General features: G+C 45.3%; 1 protein-coding gene across 1 annotated transcript in view; it reads left to right on the top strand.

Annotated features, from left to right (window-relative positions):
• MEGF10 (multiple EGF-like-domains 10) overlaps window positions 1–15,726 on the top strand; it is a 168,622-nt gene that overhangs the window by 147,607 nt on the left and 5,289 nt on the right. Inside the window, exons 18-24 of the mRNA XM_005875838.2 lie at window positions 63–191; window positions 2,291–2,419; window positions 5,020–5,148; window positions 7,296–7,532; window positions 8,552–8,679; window positions 10,031–10,154; window positions 14,792–14,836. Coding sequence (XP_005875900.1) covers window positions 63–191; window positions 2,291–2,419; window positions 5,020–5,148; window positions 7,296–7,532; window positions 8,552–8,679; window positions 10,031–10,154; window positions 14,792–14,836 — 921 coding nt within the window. The remainder of the gene's footprint in view (window positions 1–62; window positions 192–2,290; window positions 2,420–5,019; window positions 5,149–7,295; window positions 7,533–8,551; window positions 8,680–10,030; window positions 10,155–14,791; window positions 14,837–15,726) is intronic.

Below are 15,726 nucleotides of genomic sequence, written 5' to 3'. Positions count from 1 at the left end.
CCTTCTCTGCTGGGCGCTGGCCTTGGATCTCACAGAGCTCTCCACGCCTGCTGTGCTTTCAGCTTGTCCACCCGCCCACTGGGGCCCGAACTGCATCCACACATGCAACTGCCACAATGGGGCCTTCTGCAGCGCCTACGACGGGGAATGCAAGTGCACTCCTGGCTGGACGGGGCTCTACTGCACACAGCGTAAGCGGCCAGCCTACCGAACCCAAGGGGAGCCCCACCCAGGAGGACACAGCCTTTCCCGGTGCACCCGCGAGCTCTCCTGGCATTCGAGGGCTTGGTCTACCCACCGACCTCTAGACATCTCACTCTCTACGTGGTTAAGAGCTGCCACGTCCCAGGGTTTCTGTCTGTGTCATATCAGGGCCATGAGGGGGAGCAGTGCTTGCTATATGTAGATGTGGTGGGGGGCAGTGTCTTTCTCCTCTTTAAACACCCTATTTATGTGGCTCAAACTCCCTTTCATGCATTCTACACGCACGCGGTTAGAGTAGGTGACAGTGATTAGAAAGGGAGTGAAGGTGACAAGCCTCCGCCTGCCGTGCTCTGTGCTCTTGGAGAAGATCGAGTCATGGCTCTCGAGCTTGAGCGAGCTTCCCAACCACCTGCCGGCTCAGTCAGCTGGCCCCGCTCCCAGCGTGTCTGATCCGGGAGGGCTGGGCTGGCACCAGAGAACTCACATTTCTAACAACTTTCCGGATGGTGATGCCAGTCTGGGATCGTGCTTTAAGAATCACTAGTCCTTTTTTCCATTTTGTATCCCATAGTGTCCTGACCATTTCTTCTTCTATAAGGTCATTAGCGTCATAGGTTATAATGTGCAAAGTACTCCCCATCTTGGCACTGTTGGTGGAAAAAAGACTAGTCTCTACCCTCTTGCCTTTCATTGAATGAAGGAGAAAAGACAGGAAGGCATGTATCATGATTATCATTAATACTCATATATAATTTTAAATTGCAGAAGTGAGCAGACAAAGAGCGATGAGTCAGAGATTAAGCAACATTTGTTTAATACTAATTAGAGAACATAAAGAATAGGCTGAACAAACCTTTTGGAACTTTCTAGAAAAGGGTATAGACCTTGAGTCATGATTTGAAAGAGAGAATTGGCAAGGAGGAAGGTTGTCCCAGGCATATTCTGCCGAGATTGTATATGTACATAGAAAGGTTTTTGAGCTCCTTAGGGAAAACACCTTGCAAGTTGTTATTTATAATTCCAAAACCAGGACCTGCTTCAGGCAGAGGAGCTTTTAAGTGGACATATCACAGTGCAGTGGGAAGAGCAACGGGGTCTAGAGGCAGACCTCCCTGCGTTTTGCATCGTCACCCGCCATCCTGCCATTTGCTGGCTGTGTGCACTCAGGGCTCGGTTCCCACATGCAGGGTGGGATTATCCATCCCTGCGTTTCTGGGCTTCTGTCAGGAGTCGGTGAGGAGGCATGAGAAGAGCTGGCACAGGCTGGGTGCTAAATGAGTACAATGGCCACAGGGGGGCTGTCGCTGCATTCCAGCATCTGGGTCTGCCTCTGCGTCCTGAAAGCTGAGGCTTCGTTAAAACTTCCCTGTAAAAAAGGGGGAAATAAAAGGCACATGTGATGCTTGGAACCAGCTGTGGAACCAGCTGGTGTTGAAGCTTTCTTGACTCACAGAGCCCTGAAACTCTTGCCGGTCAGCGGCCGGCCCATTGAAGCCAGTAGGGCTGTGCAAGAGTCCCGACGGTCTGGGCCTTGAAAATTGTGCCGCGGTGGGAAGGCGAATTGCTTTGTTATAAAGCACCTGCCAAGTGCAGTGATGTTTCAGTTCATCATTTTACCACGTATCTTCAGTGAAGGAGATCATATTATCTAAGTAAGTAACACATACGGCGGACAGGTATCAGAGTTGGAGACATTCTGTACCAAAAGTAAAAGCATTCAGGTCGTTTTTACATAAAGTACCCACTTCAGTCCACGGAATTGGAGTCCAGGATGCTTGTAGTTGAGTGAAAGAATGACAGGAAATGCCCAGACCTCGGCAGGGTTGAGGATGCCTTGTTCGAAGACACCAGCCGTGCCTCCAGGGTACCAGTACTGGTTCACCTGCCAGGTGTGGAACTGCTCTGCCTCCGCCTCCTCACAAGAACCCCTTCTTGGGACTTCAAAGAAGGCTTTGTGACAAGCTGACACGCGTATCACTGTCTTTACCCGCTCTCTAGTGGCTCAACGTCTTTAAAATGTTGGAGGCAAGAGCTGTGCTTCTCCTCGGCAGCCTCTTGACTCCTGCTGTCCTTCCTCCTCGCACAGGCTGTCCCCTGGGGTTTTACGGGAAAGACTGTGCGCTGATATGCCGGTGCCAAAACGGAGCCGACTGCGACCACATCTCCGGGCAGTGCACCTGCCGCACCGGGTTCATGGGGAAGCACTGCGAGCAGAGTGAGTACGAGAACACCACATCTCTAGGCGGGCTGTCCCCCCACAGAGTCACTTTTCCTAGATGCCTGAAGATATTTTAAGTTTTTTCAGCTGGTGGTTGGTCACCAGCACGGTTGACTTCCCTTCAAAGACCTGGCCACCTTGGGATCTTTGCTGTCTTTTTCCTCAAAATTCTTCTTCTGAGTAACTCCTCATTGCTCTGGGTGGAGGGGGTGTGGCTCCAAGACTGAAGACAGAATTCAAGTTTTCCATCTGTTCATCCTGGCTCCCTCTTCCACTCTTTCTTATTTTTGGAATGTGGATGCTCAGAGCTTTAAAAGAGCCAGTCAAGCTTTCTTTATGGCAAAGACAGAGCCCAGGTCTCTCGCTGAAGGAGATTGCATTCAGTGGGCCAGGCTGGGTGTGCAGGAGGCAGAGGCGCTGGGTGCCCAGGGCCAGCCCACTATGGGTGAGCGAACAAGCCTGTGCAAACATGGCCACCCTTCTGACAACCTCGTTTAGAAAGGTTTTATACTGTTTCTACTAACAACTTCTCATCTTTGCCTTAACAGCCTTCAAGACAACATATTGCCTTAAAATTTTGTTCTAAAAATCCCATCCTGGGAGAATATGCTCTGTTGGAATTACCCACCCTTGGTTTTCCATTTCTGCCCCATCAGCTCTGCATCTCCTCACAGGGTTATGGGAACATTTAGTCTCGGACTGAGCATTTCGCATTAGTTTACTATTCTTTTCCTCTGGGACTTTCAGTATTTACGAGGAGTAAATAAATACTTAGAGCTGTATGGGGCTCACTTTACAATGGTAATGGCGGGAAAAGGAGCAGGAGATTTCCTGCTCACCAGAGGGCACAGTCTTGGGAAGGATGAAGCAGAGATGACAGGCCTGCAGGAGCCACGTGGCCTGGAAAGACTGATCAGCACAGGAGGACTTTGGCAATAAAGCGTTGCCCGCCACCAACCCACCAGCACCTCATAGCACCACTGGACAGCCCAGTAAAATGTGTTAACCTTAGAATATTTGTGCATATACTCCTGCCTAGCAAATATAAAAAGAGTGATGCCCAAGAAGCAGCCTGGACAGAGAAGGCCTGATTTTAGTTTTGCTCTGCTAGTTCACTTAATCATGAAACAGATACTGAGTCACAGAGCTACCTGCACATCCCTTGGTATATACAAATATTGTGCACATTTGTGCAAATGTCTAAACATATGTGCACATACATACAGGGGTGGGTCAAAGTAGGTTTACAGTCGTGAGTACGTGAATCGCAGTTTATTCTTGTATTATTATTTATTAATTAGAGGCCCGGTGCATGAAATTTGTGCACAGGGGCGGGGGGTGTCCCTCAGCCCTGCCTGCAGCCTCTCTAATCTGGGATCCCTCTCACAATCCAGGACTGCTGGCTCCCAACCGCTCGCCTGCCTGCCTGCCTGATTGCCCCCTAACCACTCCCCTGCCAGCCTAATTGCCCCTAACTGCCCTCCCCTGCAGGCCTGGTTGTCCCCAACTGCCCTCCCCTGCAGGCCTGGTCCCCCCCAACTGCCCTCCCCTACATGATCACTCCTAACTGCCCTCCCCTGCTGGCCTGATTGCCCACAACTGCCCTCCCTTGCTGGCCATCTTGTGGCGGCCATCTTGTGTGTTGGACTGATGGTCAATTTGCATATTACCTCTTTATTATATAGGATTATTGTATTATTTTCCATATGAACAACTGTAAACCTATTTTTGCCCACCCCTGTATCTGTATAGAAACCGGAATAAGCTCTAAACTGACTTAAGCTTGAATGGCAGACTGTAACCACTCTTATTAAATAAAAGCCTCTTAAGTGCTTCCATGATTATTCTGAATTATAAATTTGTAAACAGAAACCCTGAGCTGGACAGAGAACTCTGATAATAGCACATTGCCCCCTGCTGATCTCTCTACAAAAGAATCACTATTTTGTCATGATGGTTTTTAGATTTAACAAGCCTATGCTAAGCTTTGAAATTCATGCCCAAACTTAGTAAGTCTACATCATAAAAATCCCACTGTTTCAGTCTTTCAGCCTTCCACCTGCAAATCCAAATTTTGAGCCATTCTTTGGTAAGTGAAGTTCTTACCTAGAAAATTAACAAAACTTGTCCCCCTCCTTCTTCCCCTTCTGCTAGCTAATCCAAGTCAGAATATGCCATTAGGAGGATCCCTGGGCCTGTAGTAAGGTATACTTGTTCTCAAGAGAGCATCTCTAGTTTATACTTCTCAGTCTGGTCCCCTTCCATCCCATAGCTTTGCCTGGTGGATTCATCTCAGGTTGTCCTTAGTCAGTTCCATTGGAATTCCACAGGCTCTGTGTATACTCATCCAGGAGGTGGGTACATAGAAGCTGAAAGTGTCAGGAGCTGTGATGAGGGGCTCAGTATCCAGCCTTGTGTCTCCTGGCCTGTGAATTGCACCATGAATGCTGACCAGCTCTCGGACACTTTGGGTGGTATAAGTCTGCCTGAACAGGGATCCCTGAGAGGGGTGGCCTCCAGACACTCAGGGTCATACAGTAAAAGACAGCCTTGCCCCAGATTCCCAAGGCTGAATGGGACTTTCACTTCCTTCTCAGAGTGCCCTGCAGGGACATATGGCTACGGCTGTCGCCAGATATGTGACTGTCTGAACAACTCCACCTGCGACCACATCACTGGGACCTGTTACTGCAGCCCAGGATGGAAGGGGGCACGGTGTGATCAAGGTAAGGATTCTAGTAAATAATAACCACCACCTCGTATCGTGTGACCACCATCCACCCGACATGAAGTGTTTCGGCCTGTGTTCTCTGATGTAATCCTCACCATGACGCTGCAAGGCACAGCTGGTCATTCATGTAGCTGCCAGGTGGATGCCTTATTGTTGCTGTCCTACAGATGAAAAAACTGAAGCTCAGAGAGGTTGAGTAATCTGCCCAAGGTCATGCAGCTACTATAGAACATGTCAGGGCTTTGATGTCAGATTTCCAAAGCTCATGAACTTTCCATTGCACCTACAATGTTTTTTAGTCTTACTGAGGCATGATTAACCTATAAAAAGCAATAAATATATAAATATATGTACAGTAACACAGAGTATACAATTTGATAAAATCTGACATGCATACACCCATGAAACCATTACCACATTAAAGAGAATGAATATATCCATCACTTCCAAAACTTTCATCATGTCCCTCCTTTCCAGCACTACTCCCGAGGCCCCATCTACTTTCTGTCTCTATAGATTAGTGCAGTTTTTAGAATTTCATATAAATGGAATCATACTGTTAACTTTTTGTCTAATTTTGTTTACTCGGCATAAGTATTTTAAAATTAAACCATGTTGTGGTGTATGTCAGTGGTTCAATTGTTTTTACGGCAGAGTAGTATTCTGTTGCATGGAATACACCATCATTTCCTTGCCCATTCACCTGTTGATGGACTTTTGGATTGTCCCCAGTTTGGGGCTATTACAGATAAAGCTTCTGTGTACAATAGTGTGTCAAGTTTTTTATAGGGACATATACCTCCATTTCTCATGAGTAAATTAGTAGGAGTGGAGTGTGATTGGCTCATGTGGTAGGCATATGTTTAGCTTGTTAAGAAACTCTTGCCCGTGGTTTTTAACTAAGGTGTATGTCATACTCCTCTGGGGGTATTGTATACGTTGTCCCACTTGGCCAATCTGACTCTGGGATGAATGGGGCCTTTGAGAAAGTGCTCCTTACGGTTCTGAAGCATGGCCTCCAGAGAGTTCCTACTGCACACGGTGCCCTTCAGTAGGTAAATAATATAATACACTCATGGGTGTAAAGGCTTTAGAATTCATACCGTATCGTAGGTGAAGTCATCTTGCACTGTAGATTACGTAGGTACTCAGTTCATTTCTTTCCTACAATAATGTTTGCATGCTCGTGATTTATGTCTGACTGTCCTAACGATAGGATGTTACGTTCCACAATCACACCATTATTACAGACGCGCTGTAATCACACTGCACTGGTCCTTGGTGCTCTGCGTTCCGGGGCAGACTGTCTCATCAGAAGGTCTGGCATTTAGACTCATAAAGTCACGGGGACATTAGAGCTGGAAGCACCTTCAGGGGGGCCAGTTTCCTCATTTTCAGATAATGAAACTGCAGCGGAAGAGCTTAGGGGAAAGCAGAATATCAAGGTCAAGTGTTTCAGATGCCAGTTCCTTGACCCTGAATCTGTACCTTTAGTGTCTTCACTTGATGAAACAAGAGGAAGGATTGTGGGAAACTGAGTTTTGAATTATGAGTAAGGTTTTAGGGTGATGTTATCAGGTATTACTGGGACAGACCTTTCTGTCATAGAAAATAACTGCATAGAGCAGTATTTTGTGAAGTAAAAGCCCATTGAAATCAGGATAAGGCAGGTCCTGATCTTGGACTAGGTTTAAAATGGAGTTATTCTGGCTTGGAAGGAAAATTACTGTTAAAAATGCTAAAGATAGACATAAAATTAAGTTAGTTGAGACATTTAGGAGCTAGCCCTTCATAACCTTAATACTGTATAATAAATAAAGCACAACAAAAAATTAAATCAAGTGCCACTCCCAATTAATTGCCAAAGTGTTTAAACTGAAATAGGCAAGAAGCTCCCAAATCCTACTGTTGAATCTTGGGGTTCAGGAACTCCTGACTCTTTTCAAGGTTTAGAGCTGCCTTTCTCTGGGCACAGACCAGCCAACAACATCTAAAAATGAGGAACATTTGTTTCCAAATTAACATCTTAGGAGCTGAAAATATCCCGGTCTTAGCACAGTGGGAGATGTTTATAAGTAGAGTTCAAGCATTTACGCAGCACATTGTCATCCTTATTCGCGTCTCCTTTTCTCCTTTTTCTAGCCGGTGTCATAATAGTGGGGAACCTGAACAGCTTAAGCAGAACCAGCACGGCTCTTCCCGCTGACTCCTACCAGATCGGGGCCATCGCCGGCATCATCATCCTCGTCCTGGTCGTCCTCTTCCTCCTGGCCTTGTTCATTATCTACAGACACAAGCAGAAGGGAAAGGAGTCGAGCATGCCAGCCGTGACCTACACTCCCGCTATGAGGGTCATGAACGGAGACTACGCCATTTCGGGTGAGACTGGAGTCCTCAGAGGCCTTGTACTCTTTGAAAAGTTCCGTTTTCTTACCTGGTTCTTTGCAACTGGGTGTTGGGTGTGCTGCCCACTGTTCCTGTCAGGTAGCCTTGAGGAAATGTTATGTTTGGAAAAGGTTCATTGTTCGAGACGTGTTCTGTATGTCAACAGTAGTAATATCATTACTGTTGTCTTCTAGGTGATTGCTTTAGGCTTTGGGAATTTCAACCTGGGAAAAGCTTTACTGGGTAACGAGTCCCAAGGTTTTGCCCTCTGTGGGGACAGGGATGGGAGAAGGGGTGGCTGTAACTTCACCAAGGCCTGGAGCAGGCAAGGACCAGGGCCAGGTCTGCCGTCTCTCGCCTTGAATTGTTCCCGCAGTTCCTTCCAGCCCGTCCCCGAGCCCACACAAATCATTAACTGCACAGCAACCAAGATGCAGAAGAAACAGTTTTTCGGTTTTAGCAAGAACCAGGGCATTTTCCTTAAGAAAACTCAAATCTTCCTTTCGGTCACAAGTCCTCATAAAAGTAAATTTTTAGGTGATACTCTCAGTCATCAGAAGAAGTAACCACTTAAACAGAGGAATTTGGAAACTTAAAATATTTATTAATTGGAAGGCAATTGCTGAAGGATTTTGGGGGTGTCGCATGATTGTAAATACACTGATTGTGGGAGAATGCATAAAGTAGCCACACAGAATATTGTAGTACAGAATATTGTAGTCAAGGACTCAAGTGTTTTAAAAAAGAGGAAAATGACAGCAGAAATAACTTCAAAGCGGTGCCTTCCCAGCCATATCTGTGGGTATTTTCACACTTTTCAAGGAGGCTGGTAAGAAGTCAGACTCCTGCTGCTTCTAGAAGCTTCACTGGGTGTACTGGGCAGGAGGGTATTCCGCCCAGTTTGCAAAATGGAAGCAGCCCAAATACATGTTCTCATTACATAGCTTGCTTCCCTTTTTTCCGCCCAGGGTCAGGGAGCCTGCCATCTTCACTGTCTCCTCCTTCTCTTGCAGAAACCCTTCCTCACGGCAGCGGTGGAAATGCTAACAGCCATTACTTCACCAACCCCAGTTACCACACGCTCACGCAGTGTGCCGCATCCCCTCGGGTCAACAACAGGGACAGGATGACCATCGCCAAGGTGAGAGGCAATGGCTCAGGTCAGTGAGGGTAGGCAGGGGAGGGAGAAAGGAACAAGCAGGTATCGAGGGCTGCTGTTTGCCATGCCGTTCTAGGTACTTTATATCTATTGTCTCATTTATCCCTCCAAACAGCCCTGTAAGTGTTTATCCCTCTAAACAACCCAGAGTAATGGGGAATTTGAGTCACTTCCACACACAGCTCCCCAGCTAGTGGGTGAGGCAGCTGCGATGTGAGTCAAGGTCTTTCTGTCTCTACAGTTTATACTGTTTCCATTGCTCCTCTTTGGAAAAATGTTTCTAATATTGGGTGAGGTTTTAAAATAATGTCTCATAGCAGAATACAGCAGACTCATTTCTGGGTAAAATTGCCAAGTTTGTCTTTTCTGATCACCTGTCTCCCAGTGCCCTTTCCTGGGCACTTGTACTTTCATTACAACAACAACAACAACAATATGTATGTATTTAGGTCAAACCACATGAAATTGCATTTTTGTAGGTCAAAGGGATCAAATAGAAACAATGTGCCAAGCATTTCTAGTTATTTTACCTATAGAAGCTCATTTAATCTTTACGCCAATCCCATGAATCAAGAGTAGATATTATTCCCAATTGGTAGAGAGGTTGAAGAGCCAGGGCTGCCTAGAACCCGAGCTGCTTCCTGTAGGACTCCCCAGGTCCCTTCCACATGCGCTGAAATCCCAAACATGCCTCCCTTCCAGTGGTACCCAAATTATATTTCCAGTCTCCGTTGTCTAATTCCAGCTCTCTCTTAAAAGACAACCAAGCTAATAAAATTAATTCAGTTGCAATTAAGTTAATGCAGCTGGATTTTAATTATAGTGCCTCATAGTTAAATAGCACTTCACATTCTCCAAAGACTTTCATATTCATCATTCCATTTGTTCTCATTCACATTCAGGGAGGGAGGCAGGGTAGATGATCTTATCCTCATATTTATAGCTCGGAAAACTGCCGAGAGTCACTGTGACTCTTACAAGATCATACAGTGTTGGATGGGAGAGCTCCAACCAGGAATTTGGTTTTTTCAATGTAAAGTTCCATGTATGTAAACCCAAATAAGGCCTTGTTGGTACAGAGTAACATCCTGAAATCAAGAAGCTGAGGCAGTGGGGGTGGGGTAGGAATGGGAAACAGATGGGGCCAAGAGACATATACTTCTGCTGCCTTGATGTCCCACCAGGTCAGACACGGTCACCTCTGCCCCTCCGCCCGGCCTCGTTCAAGGAACAGCCCTTGGTACATGCCATGGACTTGCTCCCCCAGACCAGTAACATTGTGCAGTGTCACATTATATTCTCTTTTTATGTCTTTTGTTTTTATTTTTAATAGTCGAAAAACAATCAGCTGTTTGTGAACCTGAAGAATGTGAATCCTGGGAAGAGAGGCCCGGTGGTGGACTGCACAGGCACACTGCCCGCGGACTGGAAGCACGGCGGCTACCTCAACGAGCTCGGTGATTCTCCCGACTCCCGTCCCCAACGAGCACCTTCACCTTTTAGTCACCTCAGATAGTCAGAGGTTTATGTCTGCGCCAAAGTGATCTCTTAGAAACATGCGTGAAAGACAGACTAGTCGACTTCTACCTCACCCCTTTAGGGGGCTTAGTTCTGTCCCAAGTGCCTTATTCATTCAGCATTACTTGCGTTTCTGCTGTGTGCCAGGAATGATCAAGTGAGATAAGGGTCTCTGCCTGCTTGTAGTTTACATTCCAACCCTCTCTAGTAACTCACTTAGTTCTCCTAGGCGCTGTAATAGGCAGGAACTATTATCAGCAGCAGCATCTCCATGTTACAGTTAAGAAGCTGAGTCTTAACAAGGTTAAGTAACTTGTGCAAAGTCTCAAACCCTACTAAGTGATAAAACTGGGAGTTAAACCTAATAAGCTGGGTACCAGGTTGTGGGCTCCTCTTTGCTCCCCTGGGCGCTGAGGAAATGGAGATATCAACAGGAATATATATCAGTGGTTCTCAAGTGTTGTGGAGTCAGGACCCTTTCACACACTCTCCAAAGTTATCAATGGCCCCAAAGAATTTCTGTTGATATGGGTTACATCCACTGATATTTACCATATTATAAATTAAACAAGAATACTTAAAATAGTTATTAATTTATCATAATGATCTCATTTTATAACATAAGATGCATTTTACGGAAAATTACTACGTTTTCCCCCCCAAAATAGCGAGAAGAGTGTCACTCTTTCACACTGTTGTCAATCTCTTTAACGTCTGGCCTAGTGAAGGACAGCTGGATTCTCATTCTGCTGCTGCATTCAGGCAGCAGTGACCTCGCACTGGTATAGCTCCTGGAGAACTCCACTACAGACTTGAGAGAGGAGGAGAGTGAGGGCAAACAGTGTGGCTGTATTATTATAAGAAAAGCTTTGACCACATGGCCCTCCTGCAAAGGTGGTGAGGACCCTGGACCGCACGTAAAGAGCGGCCGTGATGCCCTTGGAGTAGGTGGTGCCGCTTCCAAGCACATGCTCCTTATTTCCAAGGAGGAGCTTGATGACATAGTTACTAATGTGTGTGGCACCTTATGGTCATCAAACCCTTTCATGTGTATTTATTCGCTGGTAAGGTTGCCACGAGGCACAGTTAAATTTGAATTTCAAATAAGCAACAAATATTTTTAGTATAAATAGATCCCAAATATATAGGGCATGGGACATACCTATACTAAAAACTACTTGTTGTTTCTCTGAAATCCAATTTAACTGGCCTTCCTATGTTTTTATTTGCTAAACCTGACACCCCTACTGGATGGGCCCTTCCTGAATATTGTTTGATTGAGAAGGGAAAACTGGGAAGCACGGAGAAGTCAATCTCCTGTCCAAGATGCCATGGGAAGAAGGGGGTAAAGCTAGTCTCACAGTTGGGCTCTGACTGCGCCCCCTCCGATCTTTCTGTGAACACCATGTATGCTCAGTCACCTGAGCCAGATGTAGGAACCAATCCCTGTGGGCTCTAAAGTCCCCTCTGACCTCAGAAATGCAAATGTTCAAAAAGCAAAATGAGTATAAATTCTTAGTTTTTATCTGCATTCTACACCAATATTATCTAGGAGATGTGTATTTCTACACATGCACAGTAAAATTATATTCTTACAGTATACTTATTTGTAACACACTTATTGGTGAGTTTATTTAACATTGGGGAGGTTTTTAAGAAGTCTAAATTACATGTAAGAAGCACCTGAATTGATATTCAGTAAAATACCACCAAGTCCTCCTGAGGGAAAAGTCCTCTTGTTCCACGTTTTCTAATGTCATTTGTTCTGACTCCAGAAGACACAGTCATTGCAATGGTCACAGATAAACCTCTGCTTTCTGTCTCAGTGAGACCCAAGGCACATAAAATTTTCATTGGAAATTCTGGATCTTCTTGGTTTGTTCCATTCCAAGAATAATTTTGCATTCCATGTACTTTTAAGGTTGTTGCACAGAAAAGTCTTCTCTTATGAACAGAGTGAGGCACGTTGTCGATGATGAAGTGTGTAGGTGTTTCAATGATGGGAACGTTGTGGTGAGGTTGTCTGAAAGAGCCTTGAACTTGACACAAAGAGCCCTGAGATCAATTCCTGGTTCTTTTCTATGACACTGGGTCAAGCACCCTCTCAAGATTGATTTGTTCGGAAAGATTGATTTGTTCATTTGTAAAATAGGGATAATGACCATGTTCTGGCTCACCGTATGAATTAGATTAAACTGAGTGCATTTGAAAGCATCTGTCCAGGGATGGGGACATATGGGAGTTTATGGGGAAATCTTCCTGCTCCCTTGTTAAAACAGCACCTTGGCCCAGCCAGTGTGGCTCACTGGTTGAGTATCAACCCATGAACCAGGAGGCCATGGTTCGATTCATGGTCAGGGCACAAGCCCTGGTTGCAAGCTTAATCCCCAGTGGAGGGTGTGCAGGAGGCAGCTGATCAATGATCTCTCACATTGATGTCTCTCTCTCCCCCACTCCCTTTCTTTCTGAAATCAAGAAAAACATATTTAAAACACACACACACACAAACAAAAAAAACAACAGAAAAACAAAACAGCACCCTGATTTTCCAAGGTGCTGAAGAGAGAATCTGGCAGAGGTATTTGGTCTCACAGCCCCAACTCTTGTTCCCTAAGTTACTATGCACCCCATACTGCTCTTTTTAACCCCTTAGGGAAAGCTCACTGCAAGCTAAAGACAAGATGTTCATTTAACAAGACTTTGGCACAGTTTGGAAATGGCTAAGGGAATTGGGCAAAGAGTAAGATAGACAGAGTTCCTTGATAAGGAGCTCTCAGAGGCGACAGCCCCTGCCCATCTTCCTGTGGTCTCTTTACAAAGTCTGGGAGTCCTCAAGACCACCTTCAGGATAAAACATTTGCTGGAGAGACTCACAGAACTCACTGAAAGCTATTATACTCATGGTCACAGTTTATCACAGCAAAAGGATACAGAATAAAATCACCCAAGGTAAGAGATATGGGACAGAGTCCAGGAAAGTTCAAAGCATGGAACTTTCTGTTGTCCTTTCCCAATGGAATCATGGAAAGTGCTAACCTTTCCTGGCGACAGTGTGTGGCAATACACATGAAGTATTGCCAAGCAGGAAACTAAACTCAGCCTTGGTGTCCAGCGTTTTCATGGGGGCTTGGTCATGTAGACTTAGTTAACTACCCATGTGGTTGACCTTTAGTCTCCAGCCCACCTGAAGGTTACATTGGTACCAAGTGGCCCAACCCTCCTCCCATAAATTACTTTGTTAGACTACCCCGTGTAGCCATAGGCCCTCACGTAAACAAAAACACTCTTACTGGGCAGGAATTCCAAGGACTCAGAGATTACCTCCTAGGAACCAAGGGCAAAGGCCAGACCTCTCTTTGGTAAGGTTGATTCTTCGCTACACAGCCTTTTGTCCTGCCTTCTGGCTTACAGTGGTGCCTTTCCCACCAGCTGGGAGCTTGGCTAGATTTCACAACCCAGACCCCAAAAAGTGTACCTGAGAGAGAAGACATTCCCATATCCTGTCCCACCAGGACTGATATGAGACCCGCCCTCTCCTCTTAAGGGATTCTTCTTCTTTCTCCACAACCGTGTGTCCCCATAGGACATTACCATCAGAACTTGAGTTTAATGTCACTGTGGGAAACACATGCACAGTGGTAGTGGGCCATTTCTTGCCCATTCTCATACTTACTTAAATGTTCATCACAAATCATTACTTACTCTCTGTTTTTAACCTAAGTCCATAGTTTTCCTTTCAAAGATAATTAAAAAGGCTTTGGAATGCTTACAGATAGACTGAAGCTGAGACACAGTAAGTGTTACAGTAACTGAAACACCATTCATTTACATGGTGCTTCAGATTTTACCAGGCCTACTTCAACTTAATGATCACCACCACCCTGTAAGGCTTGGAAGGTAGGTTTTGTTTTCCTCATTTTAGAGATAAGAAAATTGACAGAGAGCCCAGCTGACATGGCTCAGTGGTTGAGCTTCGACCTATAAACCAGGAGGTCATGGTTCAATTCCTGGTCAGGGCACATGCCCGGGTTGCGGGCTCAATACCCAGTAGGGGACATGCAGGAGGCAATCGATCAATGATTCTCTCTCATCATTGATGTTTCTATCTCTCTCTCCTCCCTTCCTCTCTGAATTCAATAAAAATATATTTTTTTAAAAAAGAAAATTCTCAGAGAGTTGAACATCTTTCCCAAAGTCATGTGGCTAACAAGTGGTGAAATTTAAGACCTTCATCTCAGTTCTAGTTCTGGTCGTGTCCTTTCCACTGTGCAACCTTGAATAAAGTGGACTGATTTGTCTGTGCCTCAGGGACTACCCTATATCAATCCGCCTTTCCAAGGTCACTGTAAATGAGCAGGAGAATGATCAGCATGACACATGTGTATTTTCAATTCTAAGTGCTGGGGTAGCCGGCACGGGAGACCTGGAGTAAAGGCGTGCAAAGCAGCAGCCTTGGTGGTCCGCAGTGGGAAGGCAGTGGGTGCCCAGCCATCTTCCTCTGTGACCTTGACATAGTAGATGAGCTTCCTCTTGCTTTCAGTTCTCACTGGGTATTTCCTTTCTTCCTTTATCACAGGTGCTTTTGGACTGGACCGAAGTTATATGGGAAAATCCTTAAAAGGTATGGTGTGGATTTGAGGAAGAAATACATTTATCAAAATCATAATTTAAAAAATACATCTCAGAGACTGAAATAATTTGCTACATGGACAAGAGTGTCAGTGTAGGGAAAATGTAGACTTACTGTGGTTATTCCAGCAAACACACAAACACGTTTGACTGACATCAAGACAGTGACCACAGATGGGTCAGTTAGAGCAGAAGTCGGGGGAATGCAAGTTTCACTTTGCTGGGGAAACACTTATATTTCCTTAAAAGAAGTGTGGCTTATGGGGGGAGGAAAGGAAAGAGCAGGGAAAATAGGAAGAGATCAGTGTGGTTACGTGTTCACTGAGGCCTGCTCTTCAGGAAGAATTTGAGTAATAACTTCAGGTGCCCAGTACTGAGGTTTTACAAGAAATCCACGCAGCACAAATGCTTTCTTCACCATAATAATAGAACCTTCTTGTGCTCCTGGGTCCATCAGCAAATGGTTTCTCAGTTGAAGACTTTGAGAATTTGGAGATTCTTAGTAAAATAGAATGGAATTCATTTCATTTGAGTGTGATAATCAAAATGAAATCAAATCCATGATGTTTGTATTGGTATTCACCTTAGTAATTTTATAGCAAATTCTCTCCAAAATAAGTGAAAAACATTTAGTATTATTTTTAGTGCATATAATTCAGAAAACTAGCTAGAAAGAAAAACTGCCCAGCCCTGGCCAGTGTGGCTCAGTTGGTTGGAGCATCATCCCACCGAACAGGTGGCGTGTTCAAGTCTTGTTAGGGCACATACCCAGGTTCTAGGTTTGATCCCTGGTCAGGGTATGTGTGGGAGGCAACTGATTGATGTTTCTCTCTCACAGCAATATCTCTCTCTCTCTCTCTCTCTCTCTCTCTCTCTCTGATA

The sequence above is a fragment of the Myotis brandtii genome, unplaced genomic scaffold (genome assembly GCF_000412655.1).
Source record: "Myotis brandtii unplaced genomic scaffold, ASM41265v1 scaffold470, whole genome shotgun sequence".
Classification (NCBI taxonomy): Eukaryota; Metazoa; Chordata; class Mammalia; order Chiroptera; family Vespertilionidae; genus Myotis; species Myotis brandtii.
Note: the sequence above shows the minus strand (reverse complement) of the source record. Positions and strands in the feature narration are given on the sequence as shown.